The sequence below is a fragment of the Phacochoerus africanus genome, chromosome 1, assembly GCF_016906955.1.
Source record: "Phacochoerus africanus isolate WHEZ1 chromosome 1, ROS_Pafr_v1, whole genome shotgun sequence".
NCBI classification, from domain to species: Eukaryota; Metazoa; Chordata; class Mammalia; order Artiodactyla; family Suidae; genus Phacochoerus; species Phacochoerus africanus.
Genome location: NC_062544.1, coordinates 238329097 through 238353486, shown reverse-complemented (window position 1 = coordinate 238353486; position 24390 = coordinate 238329097). Strand labels below are relative to the sequence as shown.

General features: G+C 39.4%; 1 protein-coding gene across 1 annotated transcript in view; it reads right to left on the bottom strand.

Moving 5' to 3' along the window:
• IMPG2 (interphotoreceptor matrix proteoglycan 2) overlaps window positions 1-24390 on the bottom strand; it is an 84119-nt gene that overhangs the window by 8053 nt on the left and 51676 nt on the right. Inside the window, exons 12-15 of the mRNA XM_047753002.1 lie at window positions 10349-10652; window positions 7797-9097; window positions 7010-7229; window positions 896-1106 (exon numbers count right to left, since the gene is read on the bottom strand). Coding sequence (XP_047608958.1) covers window positions 896-1106; window positions 7010-7229; window positions 7797-9097; window positions 10349-10652 — 2036 coding nt within the window. The remainder of the gene's footprint in view (window positions 1-895; window positions 1107-7009; window positions 7230-7796; window positions 9098-10348; window positions 10653-24390) is intronic.

Sequence of the window (24390 nt, the reverse complement as noted above, 5' to 3'; positions counted from 1 at the left end):
GAGATCCTCCAAACCCTGAGGCTACAGACTGGTGCAAAATCACCTTCAATTCCTAGAGCAGCAATCACTGCTCTTCAAAATAATATTCATTTCTCTGGAAATTGAGAGATTGCTTTCTGCTTAGTTTTCTAGCTAAACTTTACACTTCATGCACAGAAAAGTCTGAATGATTTCTACCCATCTGTGCAAACACCTGCCCTTTTGGACATTCACGAATTGTCCTCTTGTTTGTTTCCCCTGCTTGTTCTCAGCATGCGCTCCTTGCATACCACATGACTGGTTGGGTATGGTTGGGAAGTTGGTTGTTCTGTCTGTTTAGGGGGAGTGGGCAGGGAAGGCTACCTCAATCTGTGCATCTCTCTGCTGCATCTTCTTTGGTTCTACCTTTTAAAAAATTGGAACTGAGATACTTAAAATGTATTTGTCACAACCTTAAATACTTGCTTTTCTTTATTTTTGAATACCCTGTGGAACCAAAGCCATTAAGAACATAATCCAAATAAAACAATAGAACTCCTCTGTTTTGGGTGCAGTGTAAAGGACTGATCACATGCCTAAACCTAATTTGATCACCAATTGCCTTACCATCACCACAAAGAGCTCCAAAGACTACTGCTCTATAGTAGCCTCCGTAGGACACCAGACAACATTTTTCTTATAGCCCCCTATGAGCATAAGATAAAATAACCCATTGAACTGGGTATAATTCAAGCCAATTAACTGACTCAGTCTTCACATGAGAACTAGACAGCACCCATCCATTACTTCTAAAATAAGACATAACTTCTATAATAAGTACTGTTGTTATGGTTCTAATATCAACACTTTATCTTCAGAGGAAGTATCTATAACTTTCCTATTGATACTTGAGTCAAAATCTCTCACTACAACATACCTACAAATGGCCCCATGTCCAGGCATGATGTCACACTTTCCATCATTCAAGCAGAAGTCAGGCTGTAGGTCACAGAGACTCTGACAGGGCAGTTCTTCCACACTCAGGTACCCGGGGTAGCATCTGCACTCTGCTTCTCCACTCCAGGGGTTGACCAAACACTCAGAAAATTCATTGCATGCTTGAAACTTGCAAGGGTTGGCTTGCTCACCTAAAACATCAAACAAACCAGAGAATGATACACAGAAAAGCAAAACACAGGAACTAGGGAACATGAAGCCCCTCCACTAAGGCTCCCCCAACCAAAATACAATGGTTCAGTCCTCTTCCTTAATCATTAAAATACAACATCACCAACTATACCACAAAAAATTTCTGATTCATCCCTGATTCATGAGCTTTTATCACATTTCCCTAAAACCCAGAGCCAAATCATAAAACCAATAACTTGGATGAGTCTCTACATGCTTTATGTATGGAGCATGTGTAAGCTTTAAAATCCATGTAATTCTTTGTCCAAATTACATGGTTTTCATGTACCATTCATTTCCACCAACCCTATCCTGCTCCTCCACTCTGCACATGATGCAACAGGCCTCCCTCCCCACTGAGAACATGGGATGCAAGACATCTTCTTCAGAGTCCAGAAGAGAACTGGTGGAAGACTCAGGAATGGTTAAAGCCAGGAAGAGCAGCCTAAGAATGTTCGAGGTTCATGAAAGCTAGTGTTAGAAAAACAAATCAGCCCTGCAACTCCTCAGGCCATTCCCAGCAATGCTTTGGTTTTAGTAATTTCATTTTTCATTGATGGGATGAGAGAAAATGACAATTTAAAAGATTAATTAGGACAAAAATTAGTCAAAAATGAAATAAGACATGGGCCATGGACAGGCCTTCTATCCTGTCATGGTTCCTCACTGGTAAATGACAATATGAACTGCAGACAGGCAAATGGTAATACAGACACCATGATCAGAGGGAATACATGGAAATGACCCATAAACTCATCCAAGTGAAAGAGTATAAACTTTAGCTAGAAGAATAAAGGGAGGTTAAAAAACAAAGAGTATAGTCTCTGTTTCCAGGTCAATTAATATTGCTTTGAGGATCAATGATTTCCTTGCTACTCTGAAGATTTAAAGACATTTTGTACACACTTGTAGCCTTGAGTTTGGACAATCTCTGCCATTAATATTTCTTGGCCCTGTGTAGGAATGGGGGAGGGATGTACTGGGTTGAATAGGGTCTTCCCCAGATTCATATCCAACTAGCCTCAGATTATGACCTTATTTGGAAATAGGATCTTTTTACATGTAATCGTGTACATGACCTTTGTACATGAGGTCATGCTGGATTAGGTTGGGCCCATAGTCTATTAAATTGGTGTCCCGATGAGAAGTAAAGCTGGACACAGAGACACAGACACATGGGAAAGAAGACCAAGTTAAGACAGAAGCAGAGATTGGAGTGATGCAGCCACAAGCCACGTTCTGTCAAGATGACTGGCGAACACTGGAAGCTAGGAAGAAGCAAAGAAGGACACTTTCCTAGAGCTTTCAGAAGGAACACAGCCCTGCCCACACCTTGATTTGGATTTCTAGCCTCCAGAACTATGAAAGAATAAATTTTTGTTGTTTTAAGCCACCCAGTTTGTGATCCTTTGTTAGAGCAGCCCTCGGAAACTAGTACAGGGGACCAATAACAAGATGCTCATATACCAAGAAGAGCATACACATGTGCTGACAAATGCCAGTTTCGACCAGGGAACTGTGCAGCAGGATTCCACTGTGTATTTCCTAAGCCTTCACATCCTTATCCTTTGTATCCGTTTTGTGACTCTGCAATCAGAAAATAATCCAAACCTGGCCTAGCAATGGGGATGGAAGTGTATGTATATAGGGGGTGAGAAGGGTGCTATTGCACATCCCCCTTTGTTGACCAAAGTTCAAGAATTTCTGAGACACTGCATGTGAAAACAAATTAGGCAAGAGACAAGTCAATCTCATCTTTAGACAATCTTAAGAAAAAATCATATTTTAATCTGAAGGCTTTTTTTAAATTTTTTTTTTGTCTTTTTTTTTGTCTTTTTGCTATTTCTTGGGCCGCTCTCACGGCATATGGAGGTTCCCAGGCTAGGGGTCAAATCGGAGCTGTAGCCACTGGCCTATGCCAGAGCCACAGCAACGCGGGATCTGAGCCGCATCTGCAACCTACATCACAGCTCACGGCAACGCCGGATCGTTAACCCACTGAGCAAGGCCAGGGATCGAACCCACAACCTCATGGTTCCTAGTCGGATTCGTTAACCACTGTGCCACGATGGGAACTCCTGAAGGCTTTTTTTAATGGCCACACCCACAGCATATGGAAGTTCCCAGGCCAGGGATTAAATTTGAGCCTCTGCTACAACCCACACTGCAGGTATGGGGATACAACCTGCACCTCCACAGCAACCTGAGCTGCCACAATAGGATTCTTTACCCTCTGGACCATAGCGGAAACTTCCAATCTGAAGGCTTCTAAAACTTTGTGACCATTCAGTGGGTGTGAGTGAGTGTCTAGGAAGGGAAAAATAGAATCCATATGAGGAAAAAGATAAAACGTTGTTCCCTTTAGTTTCAGATCACAGAGACCAAGACTAATCTTTTATTCATGTAAATAAAAGACTGCAGTTTTAAAGTCTCTTTCCGGCCTTTTGTGCAGATTAAAGGTAGATGCTCAGAAGAGATGGCCCTGTGTTAAAACAGCATTTTAATAACTTTATGTGCAAACAAAGGTAGACTTGGAGCTAAGCCTGGGATAGAAGACAGGGATCCAAATTGTAGAATGAATTACATGCTGGTTTTCCAGGGACAGGCTAAAAGCAGGATTGATGGGTCTAGGAAAATGAGAGTAGAGAAAACATGAAGGTCTGGAAATACAGCCAGAGTGGCCAGAATAACATGGTAGCTGACTTTGTCCTGGAGAAAAAGTTGGCCATTAAAAGATGCCTTTGAAACAGTGGCTGAGGAATTTTTGGATATTTACAACTAACGGTAATATTTTTAACCCATCTGCCGTGCTATGATTAAAAGTTCCTCCATTATGCTCAGATCATCAGCAAATATCTAGTAGAATCAACTGCCTTATGTTAGAGGTGCTTGGGGAGAGTCAAAAAATGGGACCATGATCTGTGTCAGATTCACATAAAGAATAACCACAAGGATCAAGACAAAAGTTAGACTGGAAGAGTTCCCGTCGTGCCACAGTGGTTGACGAATCCGACTAGGAACCATGAGGTTGCGGGTTCAATCCCTGGCCTTGCTCAATGGGTTAAAGATCTGGCGTTGCCGTGAGCTGTGGTGTAGGTTGCAGATGTGGCTCAGATCCCGCGTTGCTGTGGCTCTGGCGTAGGCCGGTGGCTACAGCTCCAATTAGACCCCTAGCCTGGGAATCTCCACATGCCTCGGAGGCAGCCCTAGAAAAGGCAAGAAGACCAAAAACACCAAAAAAAAAAAAAAAAAGTTAGACTGGAAATTCAGCAGAAGAAACTTGGAGCTGGAGATTGATTAATCCATGGTTTAAGTCCCCTGATAACTCCTAGAGATATTAGGGTACGGAGCACCATGGCTGCAAGTTTTACACTGTACATGGGAGGGACTAAGACCAATGCATTTGAATATTAAGGAGAAATGCGATCTTATAAACCTGGATGACTTGGCATACAGCTGACATGAGTTACATACAAAACTGAGGTTAGTGCACATATTTATGTAATTCCCTTTAAAAATAAGTGGATAGACTTTTGCAAATTTTAATAAATCATCACTGCTTACATTTGCATGGTTAGTCAAATTCTTTTATATGTGTTATTTGTTTGATCCTTAGAATAGCCCCATGAAGTACATAGGCCAGGTAATATTATCCCCATTTACTGTAAGAGGGAGTAAGGCTCAAAGATAAAACAGCTGATCCAGGATCATACAAATGATAAATGGCAGAGCAGAGGCAAGAAACCAGGCCTTCCAAATTATAATTAATTGCTTCTTCCACTGCACCACATGGCAAAGAATGTGCAAATGTCTTTAAAGAACTCAAGTGGCAAGAGATGTGGATATTGGGGGATTAGCTAAATCATTTTCCTCACTTTCAATGAATAATGGTCCTTCAAGGATTTCAGAGGAAAGAATGTTTGCTTCTTTCTCAGTTAAAGAATAGGACTGACTTCCAAACCAGTTTGAGAATAAAAGGCACTGGAGAAATATAAACCCAGACATTCTACCTTACTCTTCCTCAAAACCACAGTCCTCTGGTATGTAGAAGGTAGAAAAGAACAAAGTTTGGGGTTCCAACAGTATTCTCTACATCCAAGTCTCCCAAGTAAAAACAAGGTTCATTTCACTCATTCACAAATTTTTTTTTTGTCTTTTCTATCTAAGGCCACACCCACAGCATGTGGAGGTTCCCAGGCTAGGGGTCTAATATGAGCTGTAGCTGCCAGCCTATGCCAGAGCCACAGCAATGGGGAATCCAAGTCACATCTGTGACCTACACCACAGCTCACGGCAACACTGGAGCTTAACCCACTGAATGAGGCCAGGGATCGAACCCACAACTTCATCGTTCCTAGTCGGATTTGTTAACCACTGAGCCATGATGGGAACTCCTATTTTTGAGTACCTTCCATATGCAAGACATCGTGCTAGGTTTTAACTACAAAGTGGATAATAAAACAGCATAGTCATTGTGGATAGTTTAACTGGGGAATGTAGCTATTAACCAACTATGTGCATAAATTAGCATTATTACAGTAGTTATACATTCTATAGAGGGAAAAGAACCAATCTAGACTATGCGTGAGTCAGGAAAAGACATTTGAACTGAGGCCTAAAAGGTAAGCAGAAGTCAGCCAAGAGGGGATAGAGATGCAGGAAAAGAAGATAGCTTGTGCAAGGGCTTTAAGTCAAAATTTTGGGAATCTGAGGAACTAAAAACAAGCTAATTTGAGGAGAACATGGAGAGCAAAGAAGTTAGTTTCATTGGATGATAATGAGGAAGAAGACAGGGACCAAGCCTGTGGCTACTGAAACAGGCAGCCACTGAAAGAATTTCGAGCAAGAAAGTGAAATAATCTAATTAATGTCTTAGAAAGAACCCCCTGGCTGCTGCCTGGAGAATGAATGGGAGGGGCTGAGGGTAACAGAGTAGTGGAGACAATGGTCCAGATGAGAGATGGTGGTGATTAGGCCTGAAGTAGGAGCAGAGGAGACAGAGAAAAGCATATAAATTTGAGACATATTCAGAATTCAGAATCAATATAAGTTTGGTAAGTAACTAAAAGTTAGGGGCAATGGAAACTGAAGTATCAGAATAACTTTTAAAAGTATCTGGCTTTAGTAGCTCAATGGGCATGGCTTCCATTTATCAAGTCGGCAAAGCTGAGAGGATGGATTTAGTTAGAAGGTGGGGAGATACGGAAAACAAGAGCTCATTCTTAGTCACCTTAAGCTCCATATACAGAGAATACATCCAAGCTGAGAGAATCAAGTACACAGTTAGATAATGACTCTGGAGCTTGGAAGTCTGATTTGCACTTAAAACTATAGGGAGTTACACTTATATTAGACTTACAATAATGGAAATGAATAAAACAACTTAGGAAAATAACAGCGAAGGGAAGAGTCCCAATCTACTGGGCTTGGCAACACAGACACATAAATAAGAACAGAGCCAGTGTACAAGTAAGAAAGGCAGATAAAGCAGGTATAAAAGGGAATGGGAAGTAAACAAGTAAAGATAACACATGTGGACAATGTTTTTCAAAAGAGAATGAGGTGTTCCCTCATGGCTCAGTGGGTTAAGGAGCTGATATTGTTACAGCTGTGACTCTGATTACAGCTGTTGCACGAGTTCGAGTCCTGGCCCAGGAAATTCTCATGCCACAGGTGCAGCCAAAAAAGAAAAGAGAATGATATTGACCTCCTTGGGAGACATATGTTACTAATTATTATGGAAAATTCACCTAACATAGTACTCTTTTACTTATAAGTGTTGAATTCACCTTGACCCAGTGTAGAAGAAATACACACGAATAATAAGGTTCCACTTAGAAACCAAAGTATTGAATACCATTACCTGATTCCACATCAAGGGAGTATTTATCAATAGCCAAGTTCATGGTTTGGTAGGCAGTTATGCAAAAGTCTTCCAGAATCACATACACAGCATCAGTAACATTAGGAGGAACAGACTTGGTGAACTTCATTCGGCTGTTCACCACAATGCTGCCATTTCTGAAGTTCAGGATTTCTAAATTCTGGAACCCAGTGAGATTTGACTGCAGATAGGGAACCAGCTACAACACAGAAAAGTGGTCAGTTTACCGACAAGGTTTTGCATTTTGCTCACTACATACCAAAAACAAAGATGAACCTCTCCACTTTTCCAAATTGTATTTTATTTACATAAACACTTCATCAACAAAAGTATAAATTGTGAATTGAGCGTCATGAGATTTTCAGTGTTATTTAGAAACCCTACAGAACTCACAGTTTTAGATACCAGAGAGTTTATTCTATTTCACTAGAGAATCCTAACAGTGAAGGCATTACAGGTACTCACAAAGTGCTGGTATCACAACACAACATGAAAACAAAATAAATCTTAAATTTGTTTCAGCCCTAGAAATTATAAAATACAACACCCAGTATCTAAGCTGTCACATCACGCCATGTTTGTGTTTTTCATTTCTTGTGCCCAACAATCTTGTTGTTTTCCTACCAACCCAAGGCCATGACACTATTTGTAGATGACAGGAAATGGAAGTCACACTTCTTCGGCTCAGATATTATGTGTTGGTGGAGAAGAGGGTGGTTCATACATGATTTTTCACTAACGCCCATATTTCACCCTTTGTACTTACCAGTTCTAAGAATCTTTGCTCCAGGGCTTTATACTCCAAAGAGTTTTTATTAAATAGATCTTCTGAAAACATCATGTTAGTCACTCTGAGGCTAAAGAAAACCACCAAAGCTCCTGTAGCTTGAGTATGACTCAAGTCATCAATTTTTGTGGGCTGGGCCACAATAGCCATCTCTGTGGAGTGAACATTTGTAGACATTTCCACATAACTACCAACCTTGCCATTTTCCTCTGGGATTAGCTCAGGCTGATAGTAATCTGTGCCCATCTGGTCCAGTTCTAATGAAATATCCTGTACGCCCATAATTACTTCATCTTCCAGCAGGGTGGAGCTTGTGGTTGGCAACAATTTGGTAGACTGTGTCATGGAAGCTTTCAACCAGAGCTTGTCAGTACTCTGTGGTGTACTTGCCAAGGTGTCCCTGGACAATTTCCCTAGGGAAGAAGTCCTGGCCCAAAGTACATCTGATTCTGGCAATACAGTCCACAGAGGTTGCACATTTGGCTTCACTATTGAAATATTAATGTCAAACCATTCACGGTTGGATGACTCTGTAGTTTGTTCCATATCCTCCTTTAGAAATGGTTCTACTTGATCTGGTTTATCAGTAGAAGCAGAGATTGCTCTAGATATTAGCAGAGAAGGTGATTTGGTAACTGAGTAATAATCAGTGTCAGGTACCTCTGATGTGTATTTGGAAAGAACTGGAGATGCAGGTTGAGTTGAGGTCGCTGCAAAGATAGACCCCGTAGGTCCACCAAGGGGCTCTTCTTCTGCAAAGTTTGTGGATCTATCAAAGTCATATTCTGAATGTTCGACACTTCGATCTGTGGCATCTATTTTGTGATCAATGACTAGTTTCTCATCAATACCCACAGTTGGCAAAAGTGAATCCTCTGAATCCTCAACTTTAAGCCATGACTTGGACAATGGTTCAGTGCTCTTCTCTAATAAAGTCTCTCTCCATGGCCAAGTAATCAGCCCCACATTTTGCCCAGATCCTGAACCTACATCACTCTGAATTATGAACTCTTTTTCCATAGATTCGTCAGGCATCCTAGTGCTCACTCCTATTTGGCCTTTGACTTTGGAAGCCAAAGAGTCCATCCCAAAAGGTGTAGTTACTTCTTCACCAAGAAGATCTAATGTGACAGAGGAGACTACATCTGGTGAGGATGTCAAAGACACCCTGGAATCTTCCATGGATTGTAGCTTTTCTTTTGGCACAGGATCAGTCAATGGACTTGAAGGCAATGGATCAACAGAAAGAAAATCTTCTGACCCTTCAACTTCAGTTAATTCTAAAAATAGAGTTTTCCATTAGTTAATCTTAAAGATGCCAAAACATATTCCCAGTCTTCCTAATAAAACCAGCTACCTGCTTTTTCCCATTAGATTATGAAGGACAGTTGCTGACTTTTACCCTTTGCTATACCCAGCAAACAAGAAGTTATGACTATGCTCTTGTGATGTGGTAAAATCACTCCTGATTATAACCCCTTTCCCTGAGGATAACAAGACATTGGGTATAGAAATAATTCATTTTACTCCGTGAAAATAAAGAACTGCTGGTAGCCATGTTGACAAAAAAGACTGAATCTAATAAAAACTTAGGAAGAAAATTCCCTAAGAAACTGTTTGTCTTTGAATTCCCATTTCTTTGTTATGTTTATTGTCCATCATTCTTCAGGTTTACCAATGTTCAAAATCCTGCACTCATTATTTATACTTTCGTTCATCTTCCTCATTCACGTATTATGCCCCATCCCTGAGTCACATTGATTCTTCCTTTCCTCCACAACTATATCACCTACTTGACTTTCATTTCTTAATCTCTGCTGCAGCTGCCCTAGTTCAGGTTTTCCCCTTCTCAAGCCTAATGCAAGCTAAACATCTCTAAGTACCTGGCCCCAATTAATCCTAAAAGATACTGGAATAATCTTCTTTAAGTTTGCTTATTTACCACTCAAACATTCAAGTAAGTAAAGTAGTTCTTAAATAGTAATAAAATTTAAATATATATTCTTTAATAGGATCTTCAAAAATATTTATGAGGTTGGAGTTCCCGTCGTGGCGCAGTGGTTAACGAATCCGACTAGGAACCATGAGGTTGCGGGTTCGGTCCCTGCCCTTGCTCAGTGGGTTAACGATCCAGCGTTGCTGTGAGCTGTGGTGTAGGTTGCAGACGCGGCTCGGATCCCGCGTTGCTGTGGCTCTGGCGTAGGCCGGTGGCTACAGCTCCACCTAGACCCCTAGCCTGGGAACCTCCATATGCCGCAGGAGCGGCCCAAGAAATAGCAAAACAGACAAAAAAAAAAAGTTATGAAGTGATCCCATCCCAGCATAAGTTCATCCCTTATTATTTATCTATGTGGACTCTCTATTCCAATCAGTTAAAGTTGATTGTTCTCTTTCTCACAGAACTTTCCCTAGACTTTTGTTGCTAATGAATGCTGCCATGCTCTTCTACTAAACCCTAGTCTCTTGCTCTCTTCAAGACCCTTGTCATCTGATAAAATGAACAAGTTTAAAAAGTGATTAAAATTCCTCACCATCTTCTAATGAGTCAGATCCAGAAGTCCCTTCTTCAGAAGCCACAGGCAAGCCAGTCTGAAGCACTGCTGGGGTGATAGAATGAAGAGTCAAGCTGCTAACCTCTAAAACCTCTGGGGAAGAACTGAGGCTCACCTTCGAGGGAAAGGCTAATTTGGGTGTAGACACTAAATCACCCAAAGGGCTTTCTGACCAGAGTTCCCTGCCAGTGGTTGAAGGAGGACCAGAGCTGAAATCAAGTGGTGAAATACTGCTCGTGGTGGATTCATCTGCTGAGGGCCATTCAGCTTGAGGGGTATTATCCTGGAGGGGCAAAAAGAGGCTAAATCATATCATAGATAAAAGAAACACATAAAAATAATTTTAAATACCCCCCTCTTCAGCTACATTCCCAGATTTTCTAGGGACAAGAAGGCAATGTAACATTGGGGGAGGAGAGGGGGGTACAGGCTCTAGAATCAAACAGATCTATAATGAAATCCCAACTCCACCACTTACTAGTTGGAAAAATCTAAAGAAAAATCATGTATCTTTTGAATTCTACCTGGAAAGTGGGAATAGATGAGATAACATATTTGAAAAATCTTAAACAAAATGAGTTTGTGCGAGACAATATTGTTTCTCTTGCTCTAGATAGTTCCTTCCCCTCTGCCTTCTTAGCTTAAATACTTAAATGCACAGAAGTTACTAACATCTGTAATTTGGTGTCAAAGATCTAAGCACATGGAGTTTCCTGTTGCAGCACAGTGAAAACCATGAGGTTGCAAGTTCAATCCCTGGCCTTGCTCAGTGGGTTAAGGATCTGGTATTGCCATGAACTGTGGTGTAGGTCACAGACACAGCTCAGATCCTTCGTTGCTGCGGCTGTGGTGGACACCAGCAGCTGTAGCTCTGATTCGACCCCTTGCCTGGGAACCTCTATATGCCAAGGGTACAGCCCTAAAAAAAAAGATCTAAGCACATTGCTCACAGCAGGAAGAACAGTAGCAATTTTATTCATCATTATGAAAGGTACCAAATTAATTAAAGTCTTTTCTTTTGATAAGAAATGCCACATTACCTCAACCAAACAAAAACATCCATGAACTGGTATCACACTTACAAAATACAATGTTCTTTTTCCAGTGACTTTTTACTAACATAATACCAAGTGGATCTTCAAATTTAGCTGTAAGAAAAGTTGACAGGGAGTTCCCATCTTGGCTCGGTGGTTAACGAACCCGACTAACATCCACAAGGATGGGGGTTCGATCCCTGGCCCTGCTCAGTGGGTTACGGATTTGTTGCCATGGGCCGTGGTATGGGTCGAATCCTGAGTTACTGTGGCTGTGGTGTAGGTCAATGGTTACAGCTCCAATTCTACTCCTAGCCTGGGAACTTCCACATGCCGTGGGTGTGGCCCTAAAAAGACGAAAGACAAAAATAAATAAATAAATAAAATAAAAATAAAAAAATAAAAATCACATGCAAGCTTTTTAAAAATATCAATGTCCAGGCCCCACACTAAAGATTCTAAATTAACTAGTCCGAGGGTGGGACTTAGACCTGGTACTTTTAAAAGCACCTCAGTAGAGGATACAGCCTTATCTTGTGCTAGTTATATTATTCCACCCTGGCTTGCTAAAATACTTCTTTGGTTGTTGAACCAATATAATTCTTACCAAGTGGAACCTTTATGAATCCCCACATGCATTAATCTGTCTGAAGACTAGAATTCATGGAAGACCTATAAACAAAATCAAATCCAAGAAAAAGAAACTGAATAGAATCCCCTTCACCCTACCGCAGGAGATTCCTTCCAATGGTGGTGAATCTTCACTGGCATATACTCTCAAGCCTAAAATGTGTTTTAAACAAAAGCACACAATTTTGAGAGGGCTAGCTACAGTTCAGTATACAGCCATGAAATAAAACAGAACCAACTAGCCTATGAAGGGACTCAACCCAATGTCATGACCTAATTCATCTTTTATGCTCTGCCTACACACTTCTGCTTGTCTCTCCATCAAGGGTCCACATGAGGAAGCCTTAGACAGCACACAGCCCCAATCACAATGGAGGGGGCATGAAACAAGAAATCACTGAGCATGTCCCCATGTATCTATCCCCTCTTCTAGTGACAAATGCACTGGAGACATCATTGGGTATATGTAGAGATACTCTCAGTTTCATCCACTATTTCTAAAATAAGAAAAATAATTTTCTTTTTTGGAACTCAGTGACACCAACACTTCCTACCTTGTTCATGCTCTTTTGATTAGGTCCTATTTTAAGAAGACCTCCATAACGGTTATTCTTTATTTGCCACCATCCTAGCTCCCTCTCTTCCCTGATCATTTCATCACCCCTGCTCCCTTACTAGCTGTCTTCTGTTTGAGTTTGCATTTTTAGAAGTAGAATATCAAAGGACAGGAAGTGTGAGAGGTTCAGGTATTTTCTCCCAGTTCCTTCCGCCTCAGTACTGAGTCTTTTGCAGTCAGTAGCCATGTTCCTCTTCAACTGAAGCTTCATCTCCCACTTGGCTCTGGTAACAGCATTTCCTCCCCTTGCCCTATAATCCAATGGCTTCTCACTGTTATTAGTCTCCGCATAATTCAACATTTTTCACTCCCTTAACCTGCACTTAACACTACATCTAAGTGGTTCTTTTATTATTGAAACCCTGGATGAGCTATGTTTTTTCATAAAATGTTGTTTTAAAAATCCACAAAAATTTGGGAGTTCCCATCGTGGCGCAGTGGTTAATGAATCTGACTAGGTTGCAGGTTCGATCCCTGGCCTTGCTCAGTGGGTTAAGGATCTGGCGTTGCCGTGAGCTGTGGTGTAGGTTGTGGATGTGGCTCAGATCCCACAGTGCTGTGGCTCTGGTGTAGGCCGGTGGCTACAGCTCCCATTTGACCCCTAGCCTGGGAACCTCCATATGCCACGGGAGTGGCCCTAGAAAAGGCAAAAAGACAAAAAAAAAAAAACCATAAAAGTTTGAATCATTTCTGTCAAAAGGTGATTACGTAATTTGTAATGAAATGCAACGGCCAAAAAGGAAGAATGAGAATCAATTAAAACAACAACAGGAACCAAAAATGGTATCATTCTGGTAAAATGTCATTAGAAATAAAGAATCTAGAAAGAGAAAAGAGAGAAGTGATGAAAAGTGGATGGTGCAATACTAGTAAACTATTTTTGGCAATGTGACTTTGGTCAAAAAAAAGGAACAGAATTTAATCACATCTGAGAATTAGTCTGGGGTCTAATGACCAGAGCCTGTTGAAGTGAAATACATAGAGAAAGGCAAGATATATGTCAAAGAAAGAGGAAGACCTTTTGACTAGATATAACTGCAAATGACCTATAAAAAAGAAAGAGAACTATTTCAGGATTAAAAAAAAAATTACCTCTTGGGAATTCTCTCATTAGAAGTGAACCTGAGGACAGACAGGAAGAATTGATTTATAAGTTCAAAAAGATTATCTAATCAGAGGGAAGATTTCTGGCATTTTTCTAGTAAATTTTAGTATTTTAAGAGCATGTTGGAGTTCCCGCTATGGCCCAGCAGAAACGAATCCGACCAGGAACCATGAGGTTGCAGGTTCGATCCCTGGCTTCACTCAGTGGGTTAAGGATCCAGCATTGCCGTGACCTGTGATGTGGGTCATAGATGCAGCACAGATCTAACGTTGCTGCAGCTGTGGCATAGGCCAGCAGCCGTAAATCTGACTCGACCCCTAGCCTGGGAACCTCCATATGTCGTAAGAGCGGTCCTAAAAAAAACCAAAAAAACAAAAGAGCATGTCATCATCAGGAGCAAAGTTAGCCTTACATAACTCTAGGTAGTGAAGGCAGCTTGTGGTCATGGACTTGGGTGGAGGCACTGAATACCAAATAGGCACACAAAATTGCCTTACATTTCTGCCTAGAGGGGCTACAACTTTCTGGGTCCTCAAGAATGGGCCAGATTGACATCAGTAAAATAGCTGAGTAAGACATCTCCCACTCATATTCTCCCTTCAACAACAAGAATTTGGCACCTTCCATGAACAAAAGAGACTTTGTGGGAGCTGTGGGATCCAGTACCATACACCAAGGGACCCAGGAGGAGTCCTGCCCACTGGTGCACTGGATAATAAGCATGCAGACCTGGTCCTGGCTGTGGACCCTGAAGTGGCCCATGAACTGGCTCCAGCCCATCTAGGACACAGTCTGGGAGCCCCTGGAGAACACTGACTTAGAAAATCACCCATGAATGAGAGAGCCTTTGTGGAAGTCCAGGAGTCCAGCAGAGAAGGTCCAATACAACACTGGAGCAAAAAAGTCTGAGTTTAGATGCATTGGAGAGAGTAAGAGGACCCACCTCATCCCTTACCCAAGGCAGAACAGCTCAGTACCAAGAGAGCCCTTCCCTGCATATGCTTTCCCCCCACAGAGACAAGTGAGAGCATGTGAGTGAGTACCTGGCCTCCCCAGCCGTGCAGGACCTTGCTAAAGAAGTCTATTTATTTCTCACTCTATCCAGAGTTTTGGGTTGTAAGCTTCACAACCAGGGGATGAGAAGTGGCTAAAAGAACAGCAGTCTGGAGTCTGAATGTATCAAAGGAAGGTGGATCCTACTAACTTCATGACAAACTCCAACAGGTCACCAAGATGCCTTGCTCATGGATCCCCTCAATTGGCCCATGGGCACCCCCAGTACTCAATGCACTTCACCCCAAAACACACCTCCTCCAGCCCCTAGCTGGCTCCTTGTGTGCACTCTTAAAGGCAGAGAGAATGAGATTTGGCATACGGGTAATGAGCAAGCACAAAAGCCACCCTGAATCTGTAAGCCAAGAGAGACCACAACTTGACCTTTTGCCTCACCCCAGGGGAAGCAAAAGTAAAGCTGTCAGAACTTAGCCTGGTGCATCACAGGATCAAGAGAAGGCATACAAGCTTAAGAATCCTGCCATACATGGCAGCAAGAAAAGTGTGGAGAGGGTGTGTCCGTAGGAGGTCTGAGAAAAACTCAGAATCCTTGGCAGGGCTGATGGTCTAAGGTCAGTAAAGACTGGAGTAGATAAGTGCTATTTCAAATGTGAAGACAAAAACACAAGACTTTAAGGAACATGAAAAATCAAAGAAACATGACATCACTAAAGGATCACAATAATCTTCCAGTAACAGGCCTCAAAGATAAGGAGATCTGCAATTTACCTGGAAAAAAATTCAAAATAGCTCTTTTAAGGAAGCTCAGTAAGCTATAAGAAAAAAGACAGAAAGACAATTCAATGAAATCAGAAACCAACACAAACAAAAAAAGAAATTTAAGAGAGAAAAATCATGAAAAAGAACCAAAAGAAAATTCCAGAGGTGAAGAATACGATAATTGAAATGAAGAATGCAAAAGAGAGCATAAACAGGATGGATCAAGCAGAAGTAATTTGTGAAGTAGAAGATAGGACCTTTGAAATTACCCAGTAAGAAGAAAAGAGAATGAAAAATAACGAAGAAAGTGTACATGAAACTACAGTATACTTACTGTCAAAAGAAGCAATCTATGAATTTTGGTGTTCTAGAAGGAGAAGAGAGATAAAGGGGTAGAAAGTTTCTGGTTGAGAATTTCCCAAATCCAGAGAGGGATTTGGCTTTTTGTTTTGTTTTGTTTTTCTTCCTTGGTTAAGTTTATTCATTCCTAGGCTAGGGAGAGATTTAACCATCCAAGTACGCAAAACTCATAGAACTCCAAGAAAATTCAACTTCAAAAGATCTTCTTCAAGACACATTATAATAAAACTGTCAAAACCAAATATAAAGAGAGAATCTTGAAAGCAGCAAGAGAAAAGAAGCTTGTAATTTATAAGGGAACTCCCATCATGCTATTAGTTGATTTCTCGGCAGAAACCTTAAAGGCCAGGAGATGGTTGGATGATATATTCGAAGTGCTGAAAGAAAAAAACTGCCAACCAAAAACACTTTATTCAACAAAGCTGTCCTTCAGAAATGAAGGCAAGATAAAGATGTTCTCAAACAAATAAAATCTGAGGTATTTCATCGCTACTAGATCTGCCTTACCAGAAATGCTGAAAATTTTTCAAACCAGAATGAAAGGACATTAATGAGTACCATGATAACATATGAAAATATGTAACATACTGGTAAAGGTTATGTATATTCAAATACTGTAATGTTGTGTGTTAAACACTTAACTCTAGTAAAAAGGTTAAAATAAAAGCATGAAAAATTAACTTTAGTCACAATAATTTGTTAATGAATATACAATGTAAGAAGATGTTTAGGGGTCTCTGTTGCAGCACAGTGGGTTAAGAATCTGACTGCAGTGGCTCAGGTCACCAAGACAGCACAGGTTTGATCCCCAGCCCAGTGGGTTAAAGGATCTGGCATCGCTGCAGCTGCGACATATGTCACAGCTGTGGCTAAGGTTCAGTCATTAGCCCAGGAACTTCCACATAGTATGATGGCCCCAGGTATAGCCATCAAAGAAAAAAAAAGAAGTATAAACTGTGACATCAAAAACATAAATGAGGGAGTTCCCATTGTTACTCTGTGGGTTATAAATCCAACTAGTATCCATGAGGATGCAGGTTGGCCTTACTCAATGGGTTAAGGACCCTGCATTGCCGTGAACTGTGGTATAGGTCACAGATGTGGCTCAAATCCTGCATTGCTGTGGCTGTGGCATAGGCAGACAACTGCAGCTCCGATTCAACCCCTAGTCTGGGAACTTCCACATGCCACAAGTACAGCCCTAAAGAGCAAAAAGAAAAAAAAAGAGAGAGAGAGAATGAGTAAAGGGTAAACTTTTTGTATGTCATCAAAGTTAAGTTGTTATCATAAAATAGACTGTTATAGATAAAATGTTTTATATAAGCCTCATGGTAACCACAAATAAAAAACCTTGACTAAATATAAAAGGTAAAGACAAGGAAAATGAAGCATACTCCTACAGAAAATAACCAATTCACAGAGGAAGACACCAAAGGAGAAAGAAAGGAACAAAGGAACTACAAAATAGCCAGAAAACAATAAGATGGCATAAGTAAGTGTTTACCTAACAATATTACTCCAAATGTAAATAGATTAAATTCTCTAGTTAAAAGGCAAAGAGTGGCTGGATGTATTAAAAAAAAAATCCAACTACATGCTGCCTACTAGAGATTCACTTCAGTTTTAAGGACACATACAGGCTCAAAGTTAAAGGATAAAAAAAAAAGTATTCCACGCAAGTACCCACCAAAACAGAACAAGGCTACCCAAACTTAGATAAGACTTTAATTCAAAAGCTGTAACAAGAGACAAACAAGGTCATTATATAACAAATGGGTCAATTGATCAAAAGAATAAAACAATTGTAAACATGCACCCAACATTAGAACACCTAAATATAATAAACAAATAATAACAGATCTTAAAGAAGAAAGTCAATATAGTAATATTAGGGGACTTCATTACCCTACTTTCAACAATGCATAGATCATCCAGAGAAAAAGTCAATAAGGAAATGTTGGACTTGAACTATACCTTAGACCAAATAGACCTAACACACATATAAAGAATATTCTACTCAATAGCACCAGAATATGCATTCTTCTCAAATCCACACAGAACAAGCATTTCAAGAATTAATGTTAATCCTTCTTAAACTCTCTAAAAAAACTGAGGAGGAACGAACACTACCAACTCATTTTAAGAGACCAGCATTATCCTGATACCAAAATCAGACAAGGACACTACAAGAAAACTACAGATATCTCTGATGAATATACATACAAAGTTTTTCAACAAAATATTAGCAAAATGAATTCAACAGCACATTGGAAGTATTATACACCATGATCAAATGGGATTTCTTCCTGCAAGGATAGTTCAACATAAAACAAATCAATGAATGTGATATATCATATAAGCGGAGTGAAGGATTAAAAACATGATTATCTCAAAATTGCAGAAGCATTTGACAAAACACATCCTTTCACGATAAAAAAAAATCTCAACAAACTGGATATGAAGGGAGTGTACCTCAACTTAATAAAATTTATATGACAAGTCCACAGCTAACCTCATACTCAAAACTGAAGAATTAAAAGCTTTCCCCCAAGATCAGAAACAAGAAAAGGGTGCCCACTTTCACCACTCCTTTTCAACATAGTATTGAAAGTCCTGGTCATAGCAATTAGGCAAGAAAAAGAAATAAAAGGCATCCAAAAAGAAATAAGAGGAAAGAAGTAAAATTGTCACTATTTGCAGGTGACATGATCTTATAAAAAAACCCAAAAGACTCCACCAAAAAAAATTATAACTAATCAACAAGTTCAATAAAGTTACAGGATACAAAATCAATATACAAAAGTCAATTGTGTTTCTATACTAATAGCAAACTGTCAGAAAACAGTCCCTTTTGTGATTTCAGCAAAAAGAATAATACACATAGAAATAAATTTAACAAAGGGGTAAAAAACAAAACCTACACACTGAAAACTATAAGACATTGATGAAAGAAAGTGAAAAAGGCACAAATAAATGGAAAGATATTCCATGCTCAGGGATTGGAATGATTAATATTGTTAAAATACCCAAAACAATCTATAGATTTAATGCAATCCTATTAACATTCCAATGTCATCTTTCACAGAAACTGGACAAATGATCCTAAAATTTGTATGGAATCACAGAAGACCCAAAATAGCCAAGGCAATCCTGACAAAGAAGAACAAAACTAGAAGCATCGCACTTTCTGATGTCCAACTATATTACAAAATCATAGTAATCAAAACAATATGGCATTGGCATAAAAACAGCTTCATAGACCAATGGAACAGAATCTAGAGCCCAGAAATACACCTTAGCAGATACAGTCAACTAATATTTGACAAGGAAGCCAAGAAGACTCGAAAGGGACAGGTTAGTCTCTTCAATAAAGGGTGCTGAGAAAACTGGTTGGCCAAAAACGAATGAAATTGGACCTCTCCTTTGACTATATATAAAAATCAACTTCAAATGAATTAAATATTTAAACATAGGCCTTAAATCATAATCCTAGGGAAAAAAAAAACACAGGAAGAAAAAGTTCCTGGACACTGGTCTTAGAAGTGTTTTTTGGATATGACACCAAAGCACAAGCAACAAAAGCAAAAATTAATAACTGGGACTATATCACACTAAAATGCTTCTGCATAGCTAAAGGAGACAATTAACATAATTAAAATTTAACCTATAGAATGGAAGCGAATATTTGCAAATCATATATATGATAAGGAGTTAATATCCAAAATATACCAGGTACTCATAAAACTCAGTTCCAAAAACAAAAACAATACAAAACACCCAATTAAAAACTGGGCTGAATAAACATTTTTTCGAAGAAGATATTCAAATGGCCAATAGGCCAATAGGCACATGAAAAGATGCTCAACATCACTAATCATCAGGGAAATGCAAATCAAAACCACAATGAAGTATTACCTTATACCTGTTAGAATAGCTATTCTCAATAAGAAAAGAGAAAATGTTGGCAAGGGTGTGGGGGAAAGGGAACCTATTTGCACTCTTGTTATGAATGTAAATAGATACAGCCATTGTGGAAAACAATACAGAGTTTCCTCAAAAAACTAAAAATATAACTACATGATCCAGCAATCCCACTGCTGGACAAATGACTAAAGGAAATTATATCAGTGTGTCAAAGAGAGATCTGTATTCCTATGTTCACTGCAGCATTATTGACAAAGCCAAGATACAGAAAAACCTAAGTATCCACTGACAGATGAAATGAATAAAGAAGATGTGTTACATATGTGCAGTGGAACTGGAATATCCATGAAAAATAAAGAAATCCTGGCATCTGTAACAACACAGATTGACTCTGAGGGCATTATGCTCAGTGAAATAAGTCAGGAAAAAAAAGACAAATACTATATGATGTCACTTATATGTAGAATGTAGAAAAGCTAAACTCAATAAAAATAATCATACAATGGTGTTTTACAGGGGCTGGGAGTAAATGATGAGATGTCAAAAGCACAAACTTCCAGTAATAAGCTGAATAGTTGTGAATATCTTAAGTACAACATGGTGACTATAGTTAACAATACTGTGTCATATAATTAAAAGTAGTCTAAAGAGTAAATCTTAAATGTTCTTACTCCCCCAAAAGAGAAGTAACTATGTGAAATTATGGAGGTGTTAACTAACTCTATTGCAATAAGTACTTCACAATATATAAGTGTATCAAATCATCACGTTGTATACCTTATATTTATATAGTATTATATGTCAATTATACCTCAATAAAGCTAGGGGAATAGAAAGGATGGACCAGATGGAGAGAGCCAGAGTTCAACTCTGGATAAATGAAAAGACAACAAATTGAAGTCCCGAATGTAGAAGTAAAAAAAAAAAAAATACAAGCTTTTGTTTTGCCAACGTCTAGAGCAATTTATGTGACCATCCTTTTTTTTATAAAAATCTTTTTTGTTTTTTTGTTTGTTTTGTTAGGGCCACACCCATGGCATATGGAAATTCCCAGGCTAGGGGTCAAATTGGAGCTGCAGCCTCTGGCCTACCACAACCACAGCAACGCAGGATTGGAGCCATGTCTGAGACCTACACTGCAGCTCACTGCAAGGCCAGATCCTTTAACCTACTGAGTGAGACAAGGAATCGAATCCATGTCCTCATGGATACTAGTCAGGTTCATTATTGCTGAGCCACAACGAGAACTCCTTTGTTTATAAAAATTTTGTGTCAGAGAGTTCCTGTTGTGGCATAGCAGGAACTAATCCAACTAGTATTCATCAGGATGTGGGTTTGAGCCCTGGCCTTGCTCAGTGGGCTAAAGGATCTGGTGATACCATGAACTGCAGTGTTGGTCACGTTGCTGTGTCTGTGGTAGAGGCTGACAACTGTAGCTCCAATTCCAATTCAAACCCTAGCCTGGGAACTTCCATTTTTTTGCTTTGTAAAAAGCAAAAAAAAAAAAATCTTGTGTTAGAAAGGGGGGCTGAGCATGCACGTATGTGTGAACATAAGAAAGTAATCAACTTTATAATTAGAAAGACTCATAAGAATCAATCAGTCCAACCTTGCCTATTAGATAAGGAATTGAGGTTCCTAGAAGTGAAATGCCCCAAATCTCATAAAATAGGGAGGAAAAAATCTGAACTAATTCCAAGTTTCTAGAGTCTGGGCCCTGTGCTTTGTTCACCATACCAGATGCGTGTAGCCAAAGGGAAAAGGATTCCCAGAGGAGAAACTGGAGCCAGCAGATTTGGCAGTCCTTTCTCATTCAGGTTATCAGAAGGGCACAGGTCTAAAGGACCCAGGTGAACACAAAAGGGACAGAGGAGGAAAGACCGTTGTCTAGTATTTAAATGCCTGCTATGTTGACTATGGAGGCTGTTTGTACATAAGGAAAAGTTTCATCCTTTCTCATTTTTTATTATCTAAAACTCTATGTAATCAGTGAAAAGTAAGGTCATTTAAAGTTCTGTCCTTCAAAGAAGCAGTTACAATGATGAGAATCATACCGTACCAGGGAATTCACTTGTTTTCCTCTTACCTATAACCACCTTCTAGAGATGCATTAAACCCATCCATGCTTCCAACTGAGTCAGGCATATTGACACCCTTGTAAATTCTAAATGGGCTTCTTTTCAAAATTCCAAGAGAGATGGCTTAAGCCCTTCGAACTATACTCAAGAAATTGAGTTTTATCAGACAGAACCTCACACATGTTAGGGAAGCATCTGATTCCTTAATGAAAAAAAAAAGTTCCCTAAGCAATACATATGATTTCAATATATCTATAAACTAAATTCCTTTCCATTTCATAAAAATTACAATACATAACATCTTCAGTAAGTGTCAAGACAGAAGTAAATTACATAAAATGTGAAAGTAAATAACTTTACTTTTTTAAATAAAGAAGGAAGACCATCTCTTTCACACAAGTACACCCTTAAAAATTGGCATGGCAATGAAGCTTTCTCATAAACTTTGAAAGGTGAAAATATACATGCCAAGAAAAGCACTTCATTTATGTTTATATGAATCGATGGTTCCCATGGTAACAAATTCAACTCATGAATTCTTCTTTTAGTTCAGTGTAGTACATTAGCAGGTTCAATATTACATTGGCCAGTTTCACTTCTGCTAATGCCAAGTGAAAAGCCTGCTAAGTGCTACAGGAAGCATACTATGCAACCAGTGATTTTCCAAATCAGGAGTCCAAAAGGTGTCAAGTTCAATATCCCAGCATCCCTACCTCTAAAATAATTTATTAAAATAAAATGTGGTTTAAAAAAACCTCACTTTTATTAAAGAACAGAGGGGAAGGAAGGGGGAGGGAGGAAAAGGATAAGAAGCAATAACCAGACAATTTTAATGAATCATTCTTTTCTTTCATGTCTTATTATTACCCATTAACATTACAATGTCTCCTCAAATTGAAAATTTAAGGAGTTGGCTTCAATGCAAACAGAATCACAGAACAGGCAACATAAATGAACAAATGAATCCCATTAGATAGTGTTTGCCATAATTAAAGGGGAAGTCTCTTGCAGCCAAGATCTAGCCACTTTCTGCAATGGGAAATGTAAACTTATCTTCCAGGTTTTCACAAGTTGGAAATACTCATTCTTATGCAAAAAAAATCTCCTAATTTTTAAATATTGGCTTTTTAAAAAATTTGGTCCCAAAGCATATGGCTAGAGTTGAAACCAGTTGGCTGGTCTCCAGGTTGCAAGCCCTGGCCTATATAGAAATTCCTGTCTTTACAACATCATTCTAAACTATCATCACAGATTTGTGGTTATGGAAGCCTGAGGAGAATGAGACTAGAAGGAATGGAGACTAGAGTGTCAAGTTCGAAGTGAACCACCACTCCCCTGCCACCGCACCCTCGATCGATTACTATAACAGCACCACATTATTTGTGTCAAAGTCAGTCTACCACCACCAGACTGGAAACTTCTTATAGGCAAGGCCACATCTTACTCATCTTAGTTTCCTCAACACTTGGCACATGAAAAGCACAAAATAAATAGATTTGAATGAATAAGTGAATGAACAAATAAACACCAAGTAGATGTAATCTCTGATGTCAACCCGCCACTAACCTCGTTTTCTCCAACATGGAACTTGGCAGAAAGAGTATCTCCAGTGACTCCACGTGTCAAAAAGAGTTGCTCTATACCTGAGCAGAAGCAATGGCTGCATATATTGATGGTGAAGCAAATTTGGGGTAGACTTACTAAATTTCCATTGCTGGAATAAAGCCAAGAAACAAGTCTTTCAAGTGAATTAACATTAATTTCTGTCATATGAGACAGAAAGGAAGTCTCAAGAGGGTAGGAGTAGGGAATGTGGAAGAAGTCTCCATTCTTCTTTTTTTAATTTCTTTTTATTAAAATATAGTTGATTTACAATGTGCCAATTTCTGCTGTACAGCAATACATATATATATATTATATATACATATATACATACTTTCCCTTTCTTATATTATCTTCCATCATGGTCTATTTCTAGAGACTGGACACAATCACCTGTGCTATACAGTAGGATCTCATTGCCTATCTATTCTAAATGCAATAGTTTGGAAGTCTCCATTCTGTGAGTGTTGTGGTAATAAAAGATCATGTAGTCACTGCAGACAGTAGTATGGTGGTTGTTGTTCAGCCTGCACTTGAAGAAACCACTTTCTTTCCTACTGGATGCCTCCCTATAGGTGATGTGGCAAGCAGAGGTTTGAAGGGGTCAGAGGAGTGCCCAGGGGTGTTGAGCGGTAAGAACAAAAAGGCAAGGTCATTGTATGCCATTTCTGGGCAAATAGGAATGTTTTCTGCCCAGGTTAAAAGGAGACCTGATTTAGAGTCCCTGTCATTTGTCAACTAACCAGTAGTTTTACTCTTCCTTCTCTCCTTTCCACGTATATATTATTCTGTACACTTCGGAATCTAAACTTTTTTCGTCAACACAATCCTTGGGACAAAAATCTATACTCTTTTCTTACATACATCAAATTTATAATCTAAGCTATAAAAAAACATTT